The sequence below is a fragment of the Lemur catta genome, chromosome 8, assembly GCF_020740605.2.
Source record: "Lemur catta isolate mLemCat1 chromosome 8, mLemCat1.pri, whole genome shotgun sequence".
Classification (NCBI taxonomy): domain Eukaryota; kingdom Metazoa; phylum Chordata; class Mammalia; order Primates; family Lemuridae; genus Lemur; species Lemur catta.
The window spans coordinates 69,961,639-69,985,408 of record NC_059135.1 but is presented as its reverse complement, the minus strand read 5'-3'; the positions used below and the strand labels follow the sequence as shown (position 1 = coordinate 69,985,408).

Here is a 23,770-nt window from a genome sequence, read left to right as displayed (position 1 = left end):
TATTATAGGAATAGCAAGTTGTGCACATCTGTGTGTGTGTGTGTGTGTGTGTGAGTGTGTGAATGTGAATTTTTAAGTCTGAAGTGACATTTCTCTTTTGTTTTAGTTTTGACTTTGAAAGTATGGAAAGTACTGTGGAGAGTTTGGTGGACAGATCAAAGCCCTGGAGTAGGTCTATCGAGGACCTGCACAGAGGGAACAACCTGCCCTCACCTGTGGGCAACAGTGTCTCCCGCTCTGGAAGACATTCTGGCCTGCGGTAAGTTCCTTTAGGCAGGAGGCAACTTTGGTAGAATGCACTGGGACGGAGGGTCCCTCACGTCTTTTGGTGATCCTGGGCGGGGTCTCAACATGTCTTGCCTCATTCCCAGTGACTCTAAATGAGAGTTTCTTGAGGACTTCCTGGGATCTTCCCTTGGGCAGTCTTCTGTAGCTTCAAGTAGCTTTCTGGAAACACCATACTTGGATTCAGCACAGAAAGTTGCGAGAATTCTGCTGCCAAATGATATAACAGGATAGTCTCATTGGCAGATAAGTTTTTGAAACTAGGGGAATGTTGATATCTCCATGTAGATGCTGCTTCCAGGGTAGGGGCAGCATGATGAGATCTGAGGATTGAGAGAGCTCTGCCTTGTGCTCCCTTCCCCTCCCCTAGTGGTAGCTCAGGTGTGTGTTCTCTGGGGTGTTTTCTTAGTCATAGGTACAGAATGCTGTAGTGATCATCTTTACTAATGAGATGCCTGTAAGCGGTGATCCTTTGCTTAGGGGTGCTTCAGTTGCCAACCTTACGTTTCCTCCTACGGATTCCCTCTCTACTCTCTCCTGGCTGAAATACTACTATGCTAAGGGAGGACTGGTGCTGACCCCCTATTCCAGTAATGGGTGTGATATTGCTGAGGCTGTTCTTTCACTCAAACCTACAATCATTCAGCATTGAAAAAAAATATATATATTTTTTGAAGAGCACAAATCCACTTTTATTTATTTACTTTTCATTAGTTTAAATCCTTGAGGGGTACAGCATCGCATGAATTCTGTGTCCAATGGCCTTAGCAGGAAGGTTGCTTCGGAATTTGGCCTGAACCATGCTACTGTTTCCATGCGCCTGAGTTACCTTTCCCCAGATTACTCTGGTTTTGTTTGGTTTGCTACCAGGAGTCCCTGTGTTGTTCTTTGCTTTGTATACACAAGCACATCTCTTGCCCAAATAGAATTCAGTTTCATCTCGGGCATAAACACCTTCAATTTTAAGAAGAGCTGTGTGCTCTCTTTGGTTCCAGAGACCCTGCTTATAGCCAGCAAAAATGGCCTTGGAGCACAGCCTTCCAGACATGTTTGCCTTTAAAAGTCCTGTTCCCAGCAGACCTAATGGAACCACTGCCTCATGGGTAACTGCAGATGAACAAAGTGCACCTATTTCACTACTATTGAAAAATATTTTTGAGCTTCTATAATTTGCCAGGCACTGCACTTAGAATTAATTGTACTTTGTTGCATAAATCAAAATCTCTGCCTGTCAAGATAGAGATACCATCTAAAGCAAATTTATAAAGGTTTCTATGGTCCATGAGTTTAATACAAAATATTATTAATAAGGTCCACATTGCCAAATGTTTCTTACTCTTTGTAGCTTGAAAAATTTGTCTCACTTATTTCAGGCTTGATCTGGCAAGCCTGAACACTTATTTCTCTAAGTGTTTAGGATCATCATGGATATTGGGTTATTATAGTAGAGTCCATGTGTCAGATTGCAGTCAGTGAATACGTGGCTTTCAGACCTTTTGTATTTGGTTGCCTTTTAATTTTCTTGGGTTTTGATCATGGAAGGTGAAACAATTCTTTATAATGAAGTTCAGTTCTGCTGAAGGATTTGATGTTTGAGTATGATACCTGCAACAAATCATTCAGATTTTCCGGGTTTAGAAATGCCAAAAATGTTAATGGGTTTAGAATAAATTGATTCAATAAAAATAAAGAGCATTGTTTCAATTCGCCTCATGGTATTTGCAATACACAAAGGGTTGTATAACCTGCTGATATGCATGTACTTCACACGTGGGCAGGGGATCATATGGGCCAATTTGGAAGTTAAAGACCAATTCCCTGACCACCTTGGTACTGAAATGGAAATTCTCACCACTAGGTTAGGTATAATTATATGTAAGGGACTTAATTTACAAAGTACATTTTAATTTGGTTTTCCGTCATTAGATACTTAGTGTCATATACTGGCCAGCTACCACTTTAATAAGGATTCATTTTTCTGATTAGTAATTCATTATGCCTTTTTTTTTTTTTTTAAAAGTATTGAAGACTGTTGAGAGCACATTGTTTCCAGTAGAGTGGAAGAATCAGGAAAATAGGGGAAACTTTCCAGGTCCAAGGAGGGATGTAGTTCTAGGTGCTGGAAGGCAGGGGGGACAGAGGCATCAAAGGCCGACCTGTGATCTGCTTCACAATTGGCTCAAAGTGGATCCTGCTAGAATTAATTTCAAATTGGAAAGACAGACCCAAAATCTGGAGATAGATATAATGGAAATGCTGTCTGGAAATACGCAGGAACTATAGGACATTTCTGGTTGGCAGGTGTGCTTGAAGATGACCAGCTAAGAAACCAACATCCCATTCTCCTGTTTTGTGTTCAAACATTTTCAAGCTGAGGAGCAGAACATTTGAATTTCCTTTGACTCTGCTTTATGGTTTCTAGTAACTCAAGAAAGCCAACATGACAGTAACTTTCATGCCATTTATTGATGTGAAGCTTAGATTTTTGTTTTTAACCAGTGTATATCAATGATATTCCAGCTCTTGTGGTTCATGGATTTGTGCCTGGATTCTAATTCTGTATTTGGTCATTGGAAAGCATCTGTGACTTGTAAAAACAGCAATCAGAAGTATAGGCAGGCGTATGGTACGTGTTGCTTGTCATACCCAAAGATTGTTTACATGTGTTTTCTCTCCTCCTCCTCCTCCTCCTCCTCCTCCTTTTCCTCTTCTCCTTTCTTTCTCTGTTCCCTGCACTACCTTCACTTTTTGGCTTTCTTTCTGTCATCCGTTTTCATTCTGCCACCTCATTTCTGATCGTCTTCTCCTCTACTTTGTTCTTTCTCATCCTGCTGTCTCCTCTTCCTCCGGTTCCACTCATCTCTCATGCCACTACCAGATTGGTTTCTCTGCCTGAGCATCTTCAGTTCAAATGCCACCAGAGCTGCTTCTCCCCCTGTTGCCTCTGGAGCAGCTTCTGTTTACACACTGATGATGAGGCTTCAAACCGGAAAATCTCGTAAGTCACGGGTGCAAATGACACCCAAGAGAGCTCACAAGGCATGGTGGCAGGGCATCCCGACTGCTCTCCATGTTATAATATGATAACCTCATGGCTTAGCGCCAGCACACTGCACTAGAATAAAACCCACTGCCTTTTAAACTTCGATACATTCTGTTATCATATTATGATTCCTCATTTTAAGAATTTGAGCCTTTAAGGTATATTGCATTCTTATTAATATTACAGGGTTTTTTTTTTTTTTTTTTTTTTGAAAGAGAAAAAGGATATTAGTTCATGCTGTATAAAGAAGACTTATTCTGGTAGCTTTGTTTAATTAGTGTATGTCTTCTATGCCCAAATGCAGATTTTAGTTCCCTCTTCCTAAGCTCCAGATAATAACATAGATACAGCAATCTTATCAGATATCACTTGGCAAAAAGGATTGGTTATGCTTGGAAGAAGAAATGAGATTTCAGAAAATTTAAAACACTGTATAGATGGGGCTTGATTAAAGAAAAAAGGAAAAACACTCTGTTCTAAAATACAAGGTTTTTGAACAAAATTCTAATGTTGACACACTCTCCTTCTTGTGTTCAAACTTTAGTTTTTTACTATTTAAAACGATTACTAAGCATTTTATAACATGACACACACCTTGAATTCTATCAGCTATTGGCTTCTATGTTGCCATGCATTTGTCAGCTTGGCCAGAGGGAAAATTGTTGATACTGATACAGTAGAAACCTAGTTTGTACGATTTCCTAAACTTAGAGCCTGGTGTGCCTTCAGTTAAGATAGGTTCCTGTCAACGTGGCCACAGATCTAGCCAAATTTAATGGTGCAGTATAGGCATGTATGTGCACATTGGATCTATGAAGACAAAGGCTGCATTATTTCAGGTGTAAGAGAAAATATTTTTTAAATTTTAAGAAGGTCAAGATTTAGGCCATTAGATTTGAATAAGAAATGACATAGGCAATAAGTAAATGCTCTGAGTTTTTAAAGAAAAGGGTGGAGTACTAAGGGTGTGGAATAAGGGACAAATTTTAAACTGGGACTTTGGGTGTTGGCCAGAGTTGGTCTTCAGGGTGAAGAAAGGCTGCTTCGGGTGGAGGTGAAGGGAAAGAACATGAGATGAACACAACCTTGTATCAAAGGTCAGGCATGTTTGGGAAAGAGAGAAGGACCTGTCCTTCAGGGACACAGGCTTTGTGATGGAGGTGGAGAGCTGTCTGGTGAAGAGACAGGGTCATGGACATACAGAGCAAGAAAGGCCTTGGAGGTACCTGAGCTTTCCACTGTGGGGAAGAAACCGAGATCCACACTGCCTTCGGTAGATCAGCTGCTATTGATATTTCTTCCTCAACTCCTCAGAACAGGAGTTTCGCTGTTTTTCCTAAGATTACTATTTTACTGGAATGGCATTTCATGAATTGTCCTCATCTGAATATTTACCACCTATATATGCTCAGTGGATTTATGGGAAGAGATGAAGAGTTCAAATTTAGGTCCTTGTTTATACATTTTAATTCAGTGACGATTGTATTCCTCCCAATGTTCTTCATGGAAGTAGTTTTTAGAAGCATTTTAAATTTATTTTTTATTTTTAATTATTTGTTTATTTTTTTATTTCAAGAGATGGGGTCTTGCTCTATTGACCAGGCTGGAGTGCAGTGGTACAATCATAACTCACTGTAGGCTCAAACTCTTGGGCTCAAGGGGTCCTCTCACCTCAGCTCTCCCTGGCTTCTGGGATTACAGGCATGAACCACTGTGCCTGGCTTAAAAGTATAGCTACTATAATTATCCCTTTGAGGAAACTGAGGCCGATAGTGGTTAAACAACTTGCCTGAGATCAAACAGTAAGTGAAGGAGGCAAGATTTGAAATAAGTTGTCCTTATATAGGATTGAAGAAAACATGAAGAGGACTCAGCAAATTCCTATAGCTGTGGTGTAGTACCTTCACGGGCAAGATTGATTATGTACTTAGTATGTGAAGGGTGCCTTGCCAAGTGCTGAGAATACAGAAGGACATAGTAAATAATGTATTTGTTTATGATTTATGACTGATAAGGGATTTATTAGTGTGTATATGTTTGTGTGTGCTCATGCATGTGTATGCTAGCATATATGGTAAATGCCATGTGATATAACCAAAACTAATGACATGGAAATTTAGAGGCTATGGTGATCGTGAGACTTGGTGTAGATGTGAAACAATAATGAATGAGACTTGGAGGAATGGCTGGGCAAAGGGAAAAGTCAGGAGAGAGTGGTTTGAGAAGTGGTTAGGTGGTAAGACTGCATGGTTCTTGTAGGAAACAATGAACAGATGAGTCTGGCTGGAAGTACTTTAGAGCCAGTTATATACCATTTTGAAGACCAAGTTATGAAGTTGTCATTGTAGCTCATTGGCAATGATTTATTGAAGGTTTATGAAAAGAAGGGGTAATTTGGGATAAAGATAGAAATATTTCTGCTTAAAGTTCACAGGAGTGAGATGGTTTCCTTGGACACTACACACAGGGACATATCTTGATTAATTAGCCACCCCGTAGCAAATGTCTTTGACAAAGGTAATGTAATGAAAAGTCAGAAAATTCAAATAATGGCTCTCCATTTATATTTCACGAGTCAGCAGCCTGCTCCTTCACTTACTCCGTTCAAAAAGCAGGTACTGAGACCTTCTGATTGCAGGCTCTGTTATCTGGTCCTCTAATGGGAAATAGAGACAAACAGAAAATTTGCATACCTGATTTTAAAGTTCATTAGGAATTTTGTTTACTCGTCTTTCTCTTTCTCTCTCTTCCTGTACCTCTACTTTGAACTCTCTGGATTCAACTGTTTCAGCTCTGTTTCTTTTGGCTGTAGAGACAGAAAAATGCTTGGCTCCTTTTTTTAAGCATCATATATTTTATGAAGTTTAATTGATAGAAAAAAATATGCCCAAGTGATGTCATGTCTGAAGGGTAAGAGAGAGGAAACCTAAAACCCCAAATCTTGGTCAAAGTTCTATTAGCCCAGACCTTGGAACCATAAAAGACTGGTACAATTCTGCCAAATTATGTGACATACTCTGTTGGCGTCGAGTTCCAGTTGGGCTGAGCCCTTACCTCAGCTTCCAAGGGAGTTCTAATTACTTTGTAGGTATATATCATTCTTTATTTATAGGTAGATATTAGTTTGATATCTGAATAGTGTGATAGACTATTTGAAAATACTTTTTGTAAGAGAAAAAATATACCTTTTCTTTTTCTTGTTGACATTAGGACCTAGATCTTATGCATCTCACAAATGTTGGCATGGAAGCTTCATTAAAGGCTTTTGAAAAACCTTTTTGCCAGACTCTGGGAAAACCTGTTTAGGTCAGTTCAGGAAACATTCATTCAAAGTTCTGCAGTGTGATGCAGTCTGTGGATAATAGCTCAGAAGGAGAGACAGACATGTGCATAACCCACATGCTAGAATATGTCTAAATGTCTAGAAATATCTATATGTTATTAAGACATATATGGGTGATCATATTTTCCTCAAGGCATCACTGAAATATGCCTTTTGCTTATGAGTAGCGGTGCCCTGTACTCCCAGAATTATCATAGATGCACTACTTAGCACCGACTGTTTTTATCACCTGTTGTTGATTTTTTTAGATGTACTGTTTTCTATTCCTAAACATGAAGGACTAGGTCAGAATTACAGTAGCCTTCATCATCTTTTTTTTGACTCCCTTACAATGGGTAGTAGTTGAAGGGCAGCAAACCATGACTCTAACCAGAACTTTAATGAACATTATATATCATTCAGGCAATGACCATGTACCTGGCCAGAGAAATTACTGTGTATCTGCCATTCCTCAGATCCAAGAGAGCCACTTCCCTGGGTTTTCTTTGCTGGCTTTGCCTTCTTTTTGGCTTCTTGAGTTAAAAATTCAGATTTTGCTTTCCTGGTTGGAGCTCACTAATCTGTCATTCTGAAAGGCTTTCAAAACAGAAATACCTTCTCTCCCTGTAGCACCTGCAGCTACTGCTGTGCAGGTCGAGGTGCTCATCATGTGCTGCTCAGCACATTCATTGTTAGGCACGAAGCAGGTGGCGCACGGGGCAGTTGTTACCCTAGTACTAAACAGGAAATGTTCTGTATAGTTTCTTAAAGGATATTTGCAAAAATTGCTTAGTTTTCTTATGCCTACCACTCATACTAGTGCTGACTTGTAACTTCTTCATTTATTATTATTTCATGTACACAGAACTCCTGGTACATGCTGAGAAATGCATAAAAATAATACAAGTGGTTAGAGTGATTTCTGTTTGGTTTTGATCTTAAGTGAATTTTGTATTCTGTAATCTGTTTTCCATATTCACAGCTTTACGGAATTCTAATTGTCAGCTCTCATCTTTGAATGTTAGGGTAACATTTAGAGTTTTAGTTCAGTGCTTGAGAAAATGGCAGGCAGTTCTCAAAGCTTATGTCAAAGAGGGCCTGAGAAATTTAGTGCTATTAGCTTCTCTACAAAAACAGCCCTCAGTATCCGTTTCCCATTATTTTTCCTACAAATGGCAGGAGCTCCAAAAATTAGACTCAGGGCTGTTTTCTGCCTCCTAGAAGCCCCTCTTTTTTGTCCAGGCATCTGGAGCCCCAAAGCTCTGCCTGCTAGCTTGGGAGAAGAAAGGCTCTCAGGATGGCATGCAGATAATTGGCCCCAGTTGTCTAGGGTTTGAGTCGCAATCTCTCCATAATATTCCACGCCCTGTTTTCCTCCTGGAAATCTGAGGGAGTTCTCGCCCATCTTCACATCTCAGGGAACCTGTCCTGAGTCACCAGAGGGACCTGACTGTTCCAGCACCTCCGTTAGACCCACACCCATCAACTTGAAAGCATTGTTACACTTCAGAATGCATAGGTTGGGGAGAAAATGATCTCTCAATGTCTGTTACGGGACCCCAGTGAAAATGGCTGAATAAGGACCTCTGAATATGTTCTCCTCCATAAAAGTGATAAGAAAACCAGCAAAAAAAATTACTAGAATAAAGTTTTCCAGAAATCTAGAAATTAAGTCTTCCAGCAATACGGGAAGCCATCTACTCAGGAAAAATGACTGAATCTCAGAACAGCAAGGTTTGTGGGCATTTTAACTTGTCCCTGTTCCCATCCCTCCGTGTTCAGTTACACAGTAGCCTTGAACACCAGCAGCCTGGCAGCTGCTGCAGAGGGGGGGATGGAGTTGGGGTGTCTTCAAAGTTCCTCTCCTCCCCCTCCTCCTCCCATCCCCCTAGTCCCTTTCCTGCTCTGTCCCTGTCCTCCCCACCCCCATCCTCCATTAAGCTATGATGTACAGTGAGATTTGAGAACTACTGGTGATGAAAAAGAGGACCCAGGGGAGTGCATTGTTGCTGAAGCTGATTTCAGAACTCAGTTAAGGGAACATGCACCATTAGCTGTTGACTGACAGAGTCTGGGGCCATGCAAGACATATTGCAAGGGACAGGACTAAATAAAGATCATTTGCCTCAATTATCCGTGGGAGACCATGGAGAAACTGATGCTGCCTCTCACTGGGGCTTTTTAAAATTTACCACAATGAATTGGAGGGACACTCTCCAATTGGCTCTGCTCAAATAGTCTCTGTTTTATGTGAAGTTTCGTAATAGCTTCAGGAAGAAAATATTATAGTAACCGGTTTCATTTTATGTAATTCTGTAACAGAACACATCCAAGAGTGTTAGTTTACCACAGAGACACTCATACCTCCTGCTGAGTCCCCAGCTTAATCCCTGTAAAGCTCAGGTCTTTGTGGAAAGTTTATTCAAACAGGTAAACTAGAATGATCAATGTTTGCAAAAGTGAAGTAGTTTAGACTAAAGGGCCATGGCAAAGACTCAGATGCAGGTTACCTTATCTACCCTTTGAAAGATAGTTTATTGAATCGATTTACTTGTGTTAACATAATTATGCAGCAGCACTTTGTGCATACATTATTTGGCTGTTACAACTAGTTTCATTTGAGCCGTTTGAATTTTAATTGGTGACAGATTATTGCTGTGATTTTCCAACCCTACCTGAGCGCTCAGTGTGACTCATACATTGGGTAGAGTTTTGTGGCACTGATCCTTTCTCTGTGGAAACTGCTAATCACTGCACTCAGCCTTATTGCCATTCAGGTGGACATTTTGCAACACCAAGGAGTAAGATTTTCAAGGCTGAGTTTTTCTAATGATACCTGGGTCTTTTGTCTTATGTGTTTTGTGCTTTGGCCTCATCGCAGAAATTTGCAAATTTGCTTTTATAGAGTAGATCAGGACCAGCTCTCCACCTAAAGAGGCCTTGGAGGAGACATCCTGTAGGGTGATTGAGGTGGAGGAGCAGGAAGATCACACTTTCTACTTAGCTCTCAGTCTTAAGGTGTATCTAAACCTAGACCATCTAAAAGAGTTCTTTTTTTCTTTTATTGGAAAAGTAATATACATCCATTCTATAAAATTTTAAAATGTAGACAAAACCTGTGAATGAAAGTATCTTGTAATTCCACCATTCAAAAAATCATAAGACAGGGATATTTTAAATCTGCGTTGGTAATGTTTTACGTTTAATTATGTTGTCATGTTACTGTTAAGGTACTCATGTCACAATTTGTCCATGCCTTTTCTATTTAGTTCAGAGGTTAGAGGTCCATTTAAAAACAACTTTTAGATGCCTAAAGACAGTTACTAAGAGTAGGTCTATCTCAGTCAAATATGGCTTACAGGAAAATTTTAAGTATGATGCTTTGCAAAAAGCATTCTCCTATGAGAAGATGCAACTACCATTGCTCCACCATATTGTGCTGTGCAAGTGTGTGTAATGTTACTGGATTCATTTTACATGTTATAATGTACATCACTTTGCTAAGTGCAGTGGGATGGGTAGGCTGGGGCTGAAGTGTGAATAGAACACATCTTAATACAGGGGCTATCTACATACTTACCTATTGCTTCCTAAACTCTGGTGGTAAGCCCCGGAAGACTGAAACAACATCTTTATCTTTCCTTTTTCCTTGCACTTAGCATAGTCTAGCATAAACAGTAGGTGCTTAATAAAAACCAACTCTGGACCTTAAACAAGATTTGGTTTGAATTCCTATGGTTGGTGGCGAGCACCAGAGGCCATTCTTCTAGATTGTTCACCTGGTCCAGGTGTCCTTGTTATGGTAAAGTGGCTAATAAATTGTTAGTCCTAATTTTGTTGCTTTTTAGGGTCTATTTGGGGGATCTATTAAAACCCCCCTCCACAGATAAGTGTTTATTAGATAGTATCAACATCATGTATGAGAGCTGAATTTAAAACCTGTCCCCAAAAAGGTAATGATTTGCTGAGATTGTAATTAAAGCAAATAAACCAAATATCTAGTTACAAAGATTGTCAAATTCCATAAAATGTGCTCTCCGAAGAAGAGGTAAATGTATATGCAAACCCATGGCACAGTCCCTAAAATCTAGTCTTGTAGATTTAATGTGATCCTAAACTGAAATACTTTGTACTTTCAGAGGTAAAGAATTATGACATTTATCAGGGTGCATTTATTTAATAGGAGAAAATTCTTTTAGAATGAGTATTCCAAAATATAGAGCAAAATTTCCTATTGAGCTAAACACCCTCACTTTCCTGCAAAGTGATATGTAAGATGAAGATTTAAAAGAAAACCTTGCTTACCAAGTGGATTGGTCATCGTGTACTGCTGGAGATGCTATTAATATGTGTTGCTGTTCTCAGCAAACTAATCCTTAATCCCACATAGTGGAGTAATTACATTCAGGGTGAGAAATGACACCTATGTAGGACCGAAGCAGAAAATGCTGTCAGGAAGACATGATGGGAACATTTGTCAAGGACCTAGCCAGCACAGGTAGCTGTAGGTGGTAGCTTTTGCACATGATAACCCGACAGATTATTGATGAGTCAAGTTGATGGGAAGCAACTTGTAGAAGGTGACTGCCCTGAATTGCAGTGAGGAGACTTATTTATGGTGGGGCCTGGTCTCATCTCATCTCATCTCTTATTTACCATGCAGATGTAACTTCTTTGGCCTTTCATTTTCTTATCTGTATTAGTAAAGTGTTGGAGCAAATGATGGATCTCTTTTCAGCTGTCAGTGCTATCTGTGATTTTTGTTGCTATTGGCTGTGGTGGTGTTTTTTTAATGTTATGATTTAAAACACATGAGTTTAAATATTGCCTTTTATTCTTAACTTTTATATAAACCCAAAGTTGGAGAAAGTAATTTTTAAACCAAATACCATATGTTGTAGAAAAAAAGTTTAGCTCTATTGTTTTTGAGCATAGAATATCATTAATAAGTTCATTGTTTTTATTTATTGATATTTTATTTATATATTGTATATTTCGTAAACTCCTTAAATATTAATAAGTATGCATGTGATATGTCATATTAAATATATTAATGTTGATCCAGAAAAATATATTTGAGATTAACCATCTACTACAACAAATAGAAGCCTTTCGTGTTAATATTTGGTAGGTATAATATTGTTCTAACTTTATTGGTTTCTGCATGCCACAAAATGACAAAAACATTTTGGTTTTTTAGAGACATTACGATATAGATCAAGTACTGGATCAGTAAATAAGAAGAAAGCATGTGCTATGTTACTTTATACCTCTTAGGAAACACAATTACAGGTGCAAGATTGTTCTATTTCCTGGAATAATTAAAATGTATTTGGAAGTGATGCAGAAATATGGCACTGTGTAGAATAACCTTTCCTATCTTCCTTAGAGAGTAGTTTGCTCTGATCAGTCTATCTTCTGCAATCATTGCTGTATATAAATATAATTTAGCAAAGGGCAACTTATTTCGTTGAAATCATTTTTTTCTTTTCTTTTTAAAACTTAATCTTAGATGGCTTTTTTATGCTAGTATAGTCATTGCTTTCAACTTGAAATGAAATGCTGGGTGCCGTGGCTCATTCCTGTAATCCCAGCACTTTTGGAGGCCAAGGAGATAGGATCGCTTGAGGCCAAGAGTTTGAGATCAGCCTGGGCAACACAGTGAGACCCCCATGCCTACAAAGACTTTAAAAAAAATTAGCTGGGTGTAGTGGTGAGTGCCTGTAGTTGCAGCCAGTTGGGAGACTGAGGCAGGTGGATTGCTTGAGCACAAGAATTCGAAGTTACAGTGATCTATGATTGGGCCACTGCATTATAGCTTGGGTGACAGAGTGAGACACTCTAATAAACTATCATGTACTTAGCAAGTGATTCCATTGAAGAAATATAAGACTGATGTTAAAATAAGTTAAGAAAGGTAGAGGCAGGGCAAGAACTTCAGATGTAGACTAAGAAGGTCATATGCTTGGGTCAGACTGGCCGTGTGGTTATTGTTTGAAGTCTGAGACCTCCAAGAAGTATGCTAACAGTCATGATCATGCTGGGGTTATGGCAAAATGACACATCTTGAAGTTGTATTTCACACATTGGAATCGGGCTTACTAACATTAAAATCTGAATTTGTTTCCTCAACTTCAGCTTCTTTGTTTTTGCATTCAGAACTGCATTGCTGAAATTTTATTTCCAACTGTGAATAAAGCAGGAAATCCTTGCATAAAGCCTCCTCCTTATAATGAGCGTTGGCAAACTAAGTTTTATATATTTAGGTTTATCGAGGCAAGTGACTTATTAAAGTGCTTTTCAAAAATTTGTTTGGCTCACTAGCAAATTGACTTTACTATGAATGTGAAAGAATCATCTGTCTTCTGTTTGATAGTGTCTGAACAGAAAATGAAATTTAAAGGGCTGCTCAGCTGAACAATTTTAGACAAACTTGTCAATTCAGTTTAACTCCTATCTTGCACCTTTGGGACTTTTGAAAGTTGTTAATGTTGATCATACCTTCCTTTAAATCTTTTAATTATTTCAAGAAAAAGGAAAGCTATAGCTTATGTTGTGGAGCATTTCTGTCATTGACTTCTTCTATAAGAATGTAGCTGACAACTTTTGAAATCTTGACTTTATTTCAGGCTTGGAGTTGCAGAGAAGACTTATCTGTGTTTCTGTTCTGAGGCAATAATTTAAAACTCACATGGAAGCTTTCAGCGTTGTCATCTTTTCTGCATGCACTGTGTTACGCTGTCAGTCATTTACTACTTGCAAGCTATGATAAATCTCCAGAAAGAATGAAGGCTTAGCCATGTAGGGCCTATAGAATGAATCCTAACATTGAAACACCTTAATTCTTTAAAAATATTAGTGTTTTTCCCTCTAAGTTTCAGCTGCCATACCAGGCTTTAGGTGAGGGATCAGGCTGTGGAGACATTTGCATAGTATTAACATTTCAGGGTCGGATATCACAGGCTGAAACCAAAGTTGCTAAGGTCTGACCTTGCCTACGTTTAAATTCTGACGTAGGGACTCCCGAGTAATTGCAAGGTGTGACTAAAGTTGGGTCAAAAGATTGGAGGTCTAGTATAAGCTAAGTTGCACCCCACACTCTGTTGCAGATGCAGTGTGCATGCATGTTGCCTCAGATCACTTCTGCAAATCTAGCTTGGCCTGCTGATTGGGAACCTGGCATTGTTACTAAAGCTCACGTACAGTCTGATTTGTGATATGCATGGGTGGGGTTGAGTTCCATTATCTGTTTGTACCTGGCCTGACAAGATGATGACCAGTACACAGAATTGTGTGAGCCTTGCAGTCTGTGGAAATAGTAATAGCTTTGTGGTGGTGGGTTTGGTGGTGGTGGTTTTGACCTACAGTCACTATTTAGTTGCATGTAAAGAATAATGTCCATTTTTTTAAGTGTATGTGCCTATGCTAAGAAAGTAATCTATCACTTTATGGAAGTTTTCCTTTTTATTTGTAGATACGCTTCTTTGCCAAGGAGGAGAACTCTGAAAAATTCAAGATTAGTGAGTAAGAAAGATGACATACATGTCTGTATCATGTGTTTACGTGCCATCATGAATTATCAGGTATGTTGGTGCTTCTGGCTCTTTAAAAAAAATCTGAATTAGGTTCAGATCTTGTTCTTTGGTTTCTTTGTATTATTTCTATTTGAAGTAAATAATCAGGATTCAGTGAAATTCTGTTGAAAAAGAAAGGCCTGGTTCATTCTAATGCTCAAGATTTAATTCATTGCCCTCCTTTTAATTAGTATTTATAATTTATAATGTATTTAACACATTGACTACCACACTAGAAAAAATTTTTTTCCTTGAGGCCACAGATTTTATTACAAAAATAGAATAAAAACTTCAAAAACAAAATGATCCTTTCTAATTTAATGAAAAATTTGTTATTTTTTATTGTTTTTTGTGCGTGAGTGATGTGCAACTTGGAAAATAGTTCACAGGGCTCCCAACGTGAAGAGATGTGTGAGTTGCATATGCTTCATGAGGCCCTGGGGCTCAAAACTAGCATGAGTTAAATACAACTCACATGGCAGTTAATGTGTTAAAGGAAAGACATTTTCCTCCTACGGTGATAAACTTGCCTAAATTGCTTGGTGAATGTTCGTGACCACTAAAGACCAAGTAAGCTATTAGTTGTGGGCAATAATGGAGGAGCTTGAGAACACTAGGAAGAAGTAGACTGATACTTGGTAGGTCAGTGGTTCTCAAAGTGTTATTTGCTGAACAGGCAAGAAGTATAATTGTCTGTTGGTATCAGTGGTTCCTCATCTTTATCAGAAGTACCTGGAGGATTGTTAAAGGTACAGGTGACTGTGAATGCAGGGAGACCCCGCTCTGAGAAACGCTGGGAGAAACAGGATAGCCTGTGGTTTGGGTTAATCCAAACAACAAAGTGGAAGTTAGAGACTGGAATATTTAAGGTGAACTGGCAGAGTCATGAGTATAGTTAGATAAGCAAACCAGGGGAATAAGACTTCTGTTTAGAAAAATAGAATTCAGATATAAAAATAGAATTTGATTTCCGTTGCTATGGATGCTCCAGGTGGTTCCAAATAGAAATGGAAAATAAATACATAGGTATAGGGTTGTTGTTAGAGTTCAAACCCAACATAGTGTGCTGAATTGAATTTAAGAAGAAAAACGTACATTTATTCTTTCCCTCAGTCAGTTAATATTTTTTGAGCTTTGCCAGACAGATCTTGTTCTAGGCTCTGAAAATACAGCATTGAATAAATAAGTGTCCCAGGGAACTTACTTTCCAGGAAGGGGAGACAGATGACAAATAAATCGGCAAAATATATAGTATTCTAGATAATGATGATGACTTGAAGAAAGCAGACACGTGGTACATTTTACAGGTCCAGTGCTTTTAAACCTCTTAAGTCATGTAAACCTCATGACAGCCCTGTGAGGTCAGTAATACTACTCCCCACATTTTACTGATGAGGAAGCAGAGACCCAGAGTTCAGTAATTTGCCTAAAGTCACATAGCTATTAAGTGGTGGAGTTGAGATTTGAACCCAGGAAACCATTACTAGGTGCTATAGAAAAAAATAATCAGGAGATGCATAGGAAGGGCCAAAAATGTGTATGCAGTTTTAAATAGTCTAGCAAGGAAAGTGTCGTTGAGAAGATAATGTTTGGTAACAACTTGAATGAGGGAATAAGGGAAAGAATATCAGAGAAAGACAATTCCAGGTAGATAGAAGGGCAAGAGCAAAGGCCCTGAGGCAGGGGTAAGTCTGATTAGCCCAAAGTGCAGAAAGGAGGCCAGGTTGAGGCCAGATCAGAATGAGTGAGAGGAAGTGTGGAAGGTGAAGTCAGCAGTAACACAGCATCCTGATTATGTAGGGCTTTGTAGGCCAGTGAAAGGACATTGACTTACTATGAATGGGAAGCTGTTGAATGGTTCTGAGGGCAATGAACTGACAGTCTTGCATTTAACATCATCACTGGCTTCTATATGTAGGACTGACCTTGGGAGGGGCAAAGGCAAGAGGAGGTAGACCATCCAGGAGGCTGTTGGTAGTAATTTAGGTGAGTGTTCATGGTAGTATGGAGTAGGATTATAGGAGTAGACATGATGAGAGGTGGTCAGACGCTGGTTTTATTTTGGTGGTAAAGGCAACAGCATTGGAGATGAGAAAGACAGGAGTAGAAGGTGGTACCAAGGTTTTTGTCCTGGGCCACCCGTAAGATGGAGTTGCCATCTATTGAGATGAGGAAGACTATGGATGTACAGATTTGAAGGAGATGATGAGGAGTTTCTTTTTGAAGATTTTACCTTCCAGATGTCAATGAGACATCCAAATAGTGATCTCAAGTGGGTGGTTGGATGTGCCGGTATGGATTTCAAGAAGAGAAATGGACTGGAGATATAAATTTGGGAGTAATTAGCAGGCAGATGGTACAGAAAGCCAGGAGGGCGGATGAGATCAACAGGAATAGACAGAGAAGTAAAGAGGTCCAGAACATGAACCCTGGGGCACTCTGTAAATGTCAGAGAGATGAGGAAAAGCTAGCTATCGAGTCTGAGAGGTAGCCAGGAGGGCAGGAGCCAAGAGAAGGAACTGTTTCAAGGAGAAGGAAGTGTTCAGTTCTGTCAAATGCTGCTGCTAAATCATGTAAGATGAGGAGTGAGAATTGGCCATTGGGTTTAGCAAAGTGCAGGCCACGGGTGATCTTGGCAAGAATAGTTTCATTGGAGTGGGGATGAGGTGCCTGATGGAGTAGATTCAGGAGCACACAGGAGAGGAATCAGACTGGGAGTATTTGGAGAAGTTTTGCTGTAAAGGATAGCAGAGAAATGAGAGGCAGTAGCTGGAGACAGGTTGTGGTATCGAGAGAGGTTTCTATTGTTGTTATTTAAGGTAAGAGAATTTTTATCATATTTGTATGTTAATGGTAATGAATCAGTAGACAGGAAAAAATGATGGGGGATGGATGAAGAAATTTCTGGAACATACGTGATGCTCTTGAGGTGAGAGGGAATGGGATCAAGGACTCAAGTGGAGTCACTGGCCTTAGATTGGAGCATGGAAGGGTTGTTTTTAGGGAGAGTTGGGGGAGCCACAGATCTGAGAGCGTGGATTGATATGGCAGTGGGAGCTTGTAGAAGTTTTTTTCTGATTACTTGTATTTTCTCAGTATAAGAGGAAATGTGGTCATGGGCTGAGAGTAAGTCTGGAGGAAAAAGAATACAGTAGACCCTTGAGTGACACGGGGGTTAGGGACACCAACCCTGGTGCAGTCAAAAATTTGCGTGTACCCTTTGACTCCCCAGAAACTTAAGTACTAATAGCCTACTGTTGACGAAAAGCCTTACCAATAACGTAAAAATCAATTAACACACATTTTGTACGTATATGTGTTGTATATTATATTCTTACAATAAAAGTAAGCTAGAGAAAATGTTATTAAGAAAATCATAAGGAAGAGAAAATATATTTACTATTCATTAAGTGGAAGTGGCTTGTCATAAAGGTCTTCATCCTCATCAGCTTCATGCTTAGTAGGCTGAGGAGGAAGAGGAGGGGTTGGTCTTGCTGTCTCAGGGGTGGCAGAGGTAGAATAAAATCCACATATAAGGAGAGCCACACGGTTCAAACCTATGTTGTTCAAGGGTCAACTGGACCTCCTCAGCTCAGCAAAATTAAGAATGATTCCTGAGCCTGTTGTTGTACTTACTTCATTGTATAGAAGGGTGAGGTAGCATGTTGCAGAGCAAGGCAGGTTTTCCCAGGCTCTAGGTCCTCATAGCCATTGCTCAAAGGTAAGATGCAGTGGTTTCGATCCTGCCTGCACAATGGAGTCACCTGGATGCTTAAAAAAAATTCAGATGCCAAGGCCTCACTACTAAGATTCAGAATAAATTTGGGGTGAGTCTTGGAGAATCAGTGCTTTGTTTGGTTTAATCTTCCAGGTGATTTTAATGAGCAGTCAAGATTGAGAATCACTGGGCTAGAGTCTTTTTACCATTTTAATAAAAAGAAACATGTAGTCCATTCAGAAAGAATGGGAAGATGATCCTTTGATAATAATATCATTCCTGAATTTTTCTTTTTAAGAGATGGGTGTCTTGCTATGTTGCCCAGGCTGGGCTCAAACTCCTGAACTCAGGTGATCTTCCTGCCTTGGCCTCCCCAGTAGCTGGGACTACAGGCATGTGCCACCATGCCCGGCATTCTTGAAATTTATGATAGGAAAATATGTTCTGACACTGATGTAGTATAAACATAAATGCATTTATGATGGTATAAGATACATTAGGTGGAAATTTCAGGTTTTTGTTTTTTAATCAACACTGACAGTCTCCTAACTTGTCTTCTAATGCTTTGGTTTTTCTCCATATTAATTTCAGTATGGTTTCAACATGGTCATGTCTCATCCGCATGCTGTCAATGAGATTGCCCTAAGCTTGAACAATAAGAATCCCAGGTAAGCTTCCTTTGTTACGTACAAGTCTAAATCTAGGGAAAGCAGAGAGCTAGTCACACTTAGCCCAAGTTTGACTTTGGAAACTTTCAAGTGTGACTGTCTGAAATATGATCGGCTATGTAGAATTTTCCCTTTGAGCCAAGTTAGGTTCTAACATGGCAGAGTTGGGCAGCTGGTGACAACTCGGCCCTTCACTGTTCTCCTCAAGCTTTCATTCTGTTGAGGCCTGCTTCTCAGCAACCTTAGTGCTAAATGTGGGGGAGAGGATCAGATTGCCAGGACTCAGGGGCCAGGAGAGTTTTTTTTTTTTTTTTTTTTTTTTTGAGACAGGGTCTCATTTCTGTCACCCGGCTAGAGTGCAGTGGTGTCGTCATAGCTTACTGCAACCTCCAACTCCTGGGCTCAAGTGGTTTTTCTGCCTTAGCCTCCCAAGTAGCTGGGACTACAGGCACATACCACCAAGCCCGGCTAATTTTTCTAGTTTTTTGTAGAGACAGGGGTTCTTGCTCTTGTTCAGGCTGGTCTTGATCTCCTGACCTTAGGCAGTCTTCCAACCTCAGTCTCCCAGAGTGCTAGGATTACAGGTGTAAGTCACTGTGCCCAGCCTGCTGGGAAAGTCTTGATAATGATTTAGCTATACCAGTTATTGCTGAAAGTTAACTCAAACCACCATCCTTTGGCCACAATTCACTTGCTACCTTTATTTATGTAGCTTTAATTATCAAACAAAAAAAAGAATTATGTATATAGATTTCCTTTTATATTTACTTTCTATAAAGGCCGGCACCATATATTATTTATTCAGATCACAAATCAGCTCTAGAAACCTGTGTTGGTATTCTGCATTTCTCTCTCTCTCTCTTTTTTTTTTTTGAGACAGTCTCACTTTGTTGCCCAGGCTAGAGTGAGTGCCGTGGCGTCAGCCTAGCTCACAGCAACCTCAAACTCCTGGGCTTAAGCGATCCTACTGCCTCAGCCTCCCGAGTAGCTGGGACTACAGGCATGCGCCACCATGCCCGGCTAATTTTTTCTATATATATTTTTAGTTGTCCAGATAATTTCTTTCTATTTTTAGTAGAGACAGGGTCTCGCTCAGGCTGGTCTTGAACTCCTGACCTCGAGCGATCCACCCGCCTCGGCCTCCCAGAGTGCTAGGATTACAGGCGTGAGCCACTGTGCCCGGCCCCTCTCTCTCTTTTTGAGTAGGGAGACAGGTCTCACTCCGTTGCCCCAGCTAGAGTGCGGTGACGTGATCATAGCTCACTGTAGCTTCGAACTCCCCCAGGCTCAAGTGATCCTCCTGCCTCAGCCAGGACTACATGTGCATGCCACTATGCCTGGCTAATTTTCTTATTTTTTGTGGAGACAGAGTCTCACTATGCTGCCCAGGCTGGTCTTGAACTCCTGGCCTCAAGTGCTCCTCCCACCTTGGCCTCCCAAAGTGCTAGGATTACAGGCATGAGCCACTGTGCCCAGCCTAGTGTGCATTTCCAATGTGTAATTCCTTTTCATCAGAAACCTCTCTATAGACTGAATATCTGAAAACTGTTAATTCAACTCAAACACCTGACTATAAATTAGGACTTTCTGATTCAGAATGCAATGCAAACTGTAAAGGTCTATTTAGAAAAAATTAGCCAGGCATGGTGGTACATGCCTGTAGTCCCAGCTACTCGGGAGGCTGAGGCAGGAGGATTGCTCGAGCCCAAGAGTTTGAGGTTGCTGTGAGCTAGGCTGACGCCACGGCACTCTAGCCCGGGCAACAGAGTGAGACTCTGTCTCAAAAAAAAAAAAAAGTTGAATATTATTTTTTCAAACTTAAACCTTTTGCGACTTTGTGATTGCTTCCTTAGTTTACTAACGCCCTAAGTAGTCATGCTTCTGTGTTGCTGCCTTCCACCACAGGGAAGTCAGTATTCGTTTTTTTTTAAGACAATTGACATTGTGGAGGATCAGAACAGTCTTTGTTTAGAGTTTGGCCATAGTTTTATTCCCGAATAAAGATGAAATACTGACAGTGATCTTATGATGAAGAAACAATGCTGTTTCTTTCTTGATATTGCATTTGAAAACTTAGAATGTATCTCTAGGTTCTCCTACCAAAATACTTCAGATGGAGTTTTATTTTCTTGAGTCAGAGAAAATATTCTTATATTAGTGAAGCTGTAATTCAGTTCCTTCCAGATCTTCTACCTGCATAGGTAGAAGAAATGATAGAAACTTGCTTTGTCATGGGAAATTTCTATGGCTCCTTCCCCAAATGAGCAGATTTGAACTATAGAACATTAATTTCAGTTGCTTTTTAATGTTTTCTGCAAGTATTATACCTCTGTCTCTAAAATCAGAGAAAACATTTCACCAGTGGTTTGGTTTTCAATATATTCCCAACTTTCCTGTTGCTCTCAGCTCCCCAGTAGACAGTTTTCAGCCGCATTGTACTGAGTGACCCGAGGATGGGGCTGAGAGACTGTTCTTCCCAGAGTGAGTTCTCATTAGTGAGTAATTAGCAGTTTTGGAAGTGGGAAACATGCCTTCCAAATTTTCTGTGTTAGACAAATCACATATTTAGAAGCCAGTAAAGGTTTAAAAATGTAATTTTATTATAACTGTACCTTAATAAAGATTTTTTAAAAAATACAAGGGTAAATATTTTATTCTCATATCTATCTTGGAAGGAAGGAACAGCTGACTCATCATGTCATTTTCACTGATTTGTGTTTTTCTTTTTTCTTGTTTTGACAGAACAAAAGCCCTTGTTTTAGAACTGTTGGCAGCAGTTTGTCTTGTCAGAGGCGGGCATGAAATCATTTTATCAGCATTTGATAACTTTAAGGAGGTAGGACACGCTGTAGTTTTAATAAGACTTCTCACACAAACGTCTTATTTGGACATCTTTGAACAGAATGATTTAACTTTTCATGTATTTTCTGGTATAAAGAGTATAATGCTTAATTTTCTAAGATGTTATTGAGAGGAAAGTAATAAACTGAGTCTAAATATGTTAAATGCATGGGTTAAGCTTTCTTTTGGTGTGTCATTTCCAGGATAAGTTAAAATATTTGCAGTACTCATTTTCTTTTGGAGAACATGGAATAGCCAGTTTGAAAACAGGTTTTGTTACCAATGTAGCTTTTATTAGGGTTGTTGTTTGATCACCCACCATGTAAATTTCATGAACTCTTTCATCATAGTTATTTTCCTCAAATCATACTTATTATCATTGCTTTGCTGGATGCTATGACAAACCTGTCAGACAAATACAGACACTGATTTTAGGAGTTTGTAATCTTAGCTAAGTGGTCCTGTCAAACAATAAAGCAATGGACATGCGTGGTTGAAATGGAGACTGACTGACTACAAAAAAGGGAACAATGACACATAGATAATATGGCACCAGGGATTCTGCCCAAAGTATTGAAATATCACGACCAAGATAGTAGCTGGTTTCCCTTAAGGGCAGTGGACAGTGTTGCGTGGCCAAGAAGAGTGCCTGTTGCTTCCCTCATGTATTCCTAACGTCTGAGGCTACTTTGAGGTGGGAAGTCACAAAAGTAGTGCTTGGGGAACACTGAAGGCACTTGGAGCCCCAGGTCACAGTCGGCCCGTCAGTCAGGCTGCCTGTTATTCTGGCTGTCCCAGTGAATTTCAAGTGCTTCTGGATGAAGACCCAAACTGGATTAAAATCCAGATCTCAGAGGGGCTTCCAAGCTGCCTCTCATCCTTCCTGGAAGCCTCTGGAGTAGAATGCAGATGGAATTTGTTGAGCATCTGCTGTATGGCAGGGTTGTTCTTGCTACACATGTGGAATCCTTTGGTTCTGTAGTAACATCTTTGAGACAAGTGTTAATATTAATATCTTCATTTTAAGGAAGACTAAACTAAAATCCAAATATGTGGCTTACCCCCATGGTCATGTAGCTAGATAAATGGCAGAGCCAGGATCGGGATTTGGTGTTCTTGATCCTGAACCTCCACGAAGCTGTGGTGCAGTTTGGGCCCAGTTGTGTGTGAATCTCCTGAGGGAAATAAGGGAAATACCAAATTTGACAGGACTCCAGAGCCCTTTCCCCTGCCCGCTGCCCCCTCAGCTGGACTCGCTACCCCAGCTGCCAAGGGCACTAACAAGCTGCACATGGACAGGGAAGCTGCAAGGTGTGATGGGGCGGATGCTCCTCTTGCTCCTTCATTTGCCGTACGTCCCTCCCACCAGTCAGGCCCTTCAGATCGTCGCTAGTGTCCATTTTGTTCATGCCCACTGTGGAGAGAACCAAATATTATCTTTCTACTCTTCAGCCCTAGATATAGTGAAAAAATATCCAGATTCTAAGAGAGTAAAGAATAATAATCTTTAGAGTCATATCTTAGCTTCCAAAACAAATAGACTTTATAGAGACAAGAATGTATGAATGCTTGTCTGTGAATGTTTTTATATGTCATGTATAAATATATAAATTTCACACTTATAAATAAGGAGGTATGTGTGAGTGGATGGGTTTAATATGAAAGAGAAACAGCATGAGCAGCGAATATAACTCCCAGTCTTTGTCACCGGATCATATTTGAAAACATTGTGTGCCACGTCTTTTCCACCCTGGAAGCCTTTAGTATACAGTTTTCAGTGGCCCTTGTTATAATATGGCTTATATTATAAGAGGCATTTAACTATACTGCTGGTCAGGTTATGTCCCAGAGATATAATTGGCTAGAATCAGAATTAAAGCCAGAAATTCATAAGATGAATATTAATTTTCTCTTAGGTGAGATAGAGTACCTTTCTCATGCATAACAGACACACAAATACTTGCAGAATTGAGTTTTAGCTCTCTGGTGTCAGAATTGTATATGGTTTAGCCATTTAGGGCATAATATGTGCTTAGTGGAAGACGAAAGTAATCCCTACTAGATATAAAAACTGACCAGTAGTAATGAGAACCAAATTACTTTTAAGTTTGCATTTTTAGAGCTTTAATCCAAACTGCCTCATTTCTGTAATTACTTAAGAGAGATGGTGGGTGTTTAGGTTCGGTTTCTCCCTGGCACAGGCATTTGTGTGTGAGAGAAACCATGTAGACACACCAAGCAAGGGGATTATCCTAATGGCCATGTGTGTGAGGACAAGGCAGGAACATGCCCCTAAGGAGCTTTGTTCTTATGGATGGG

General features: G+C 39.9%; 2 protein-coding genes across 11 annotated transcripts in view; one reads left to right on the top strand and one right to left on the bottom strand.

Annotated features, from left to right (window-relative positions):
* Positions 1 to 23,770, top strand: part of FMNL2 (formin like 2) — a 294,756-nt gene that overhangs the window by 212,015 nt on the left and 58,971 nt on the right. For 9 of the 10 annotated variants that reach the window (XM_045559293.1, XM_045559296.1, XM_045559294.1 and 6 more), the window contains 4 exons: positions 107 to 259; positions 14,125 to 14,233; positions 18,534 to 18,610; positions 21,353 to 21,446. In XM_045559293.1, the coding sequence (XP_045415249.1) occupies positions 107 to 259; positions 14,125 to 14,233; positions 18,534 to 18,610; positions 21,353 to 21,446 (433 nt within the window). The remainder of the gene's footprint in view (positions 1 to 106; positions 260 to 14,124; positions 14,234 to 18,533; positions 18,611 to 21,352; positions 21,447 to 23,770) is intronic. The other variant, XM_045559298.1, reaches the window with a different exon arrangement.
* LOC123643660 (60S ribosomal protein L35a-like) lies at positions 965 to 1,333 on the bottom strand. Its single transcript, XM_045559299.1, has one exon. It carries the CDS (start codon positions 1,331 to 1,333, stop codon positions 1,001 to 1,003), a length of 333 nt encoding a protein of 110 aa, XP_045415255.1. The 3' UTR covers positions 965 to 1,000.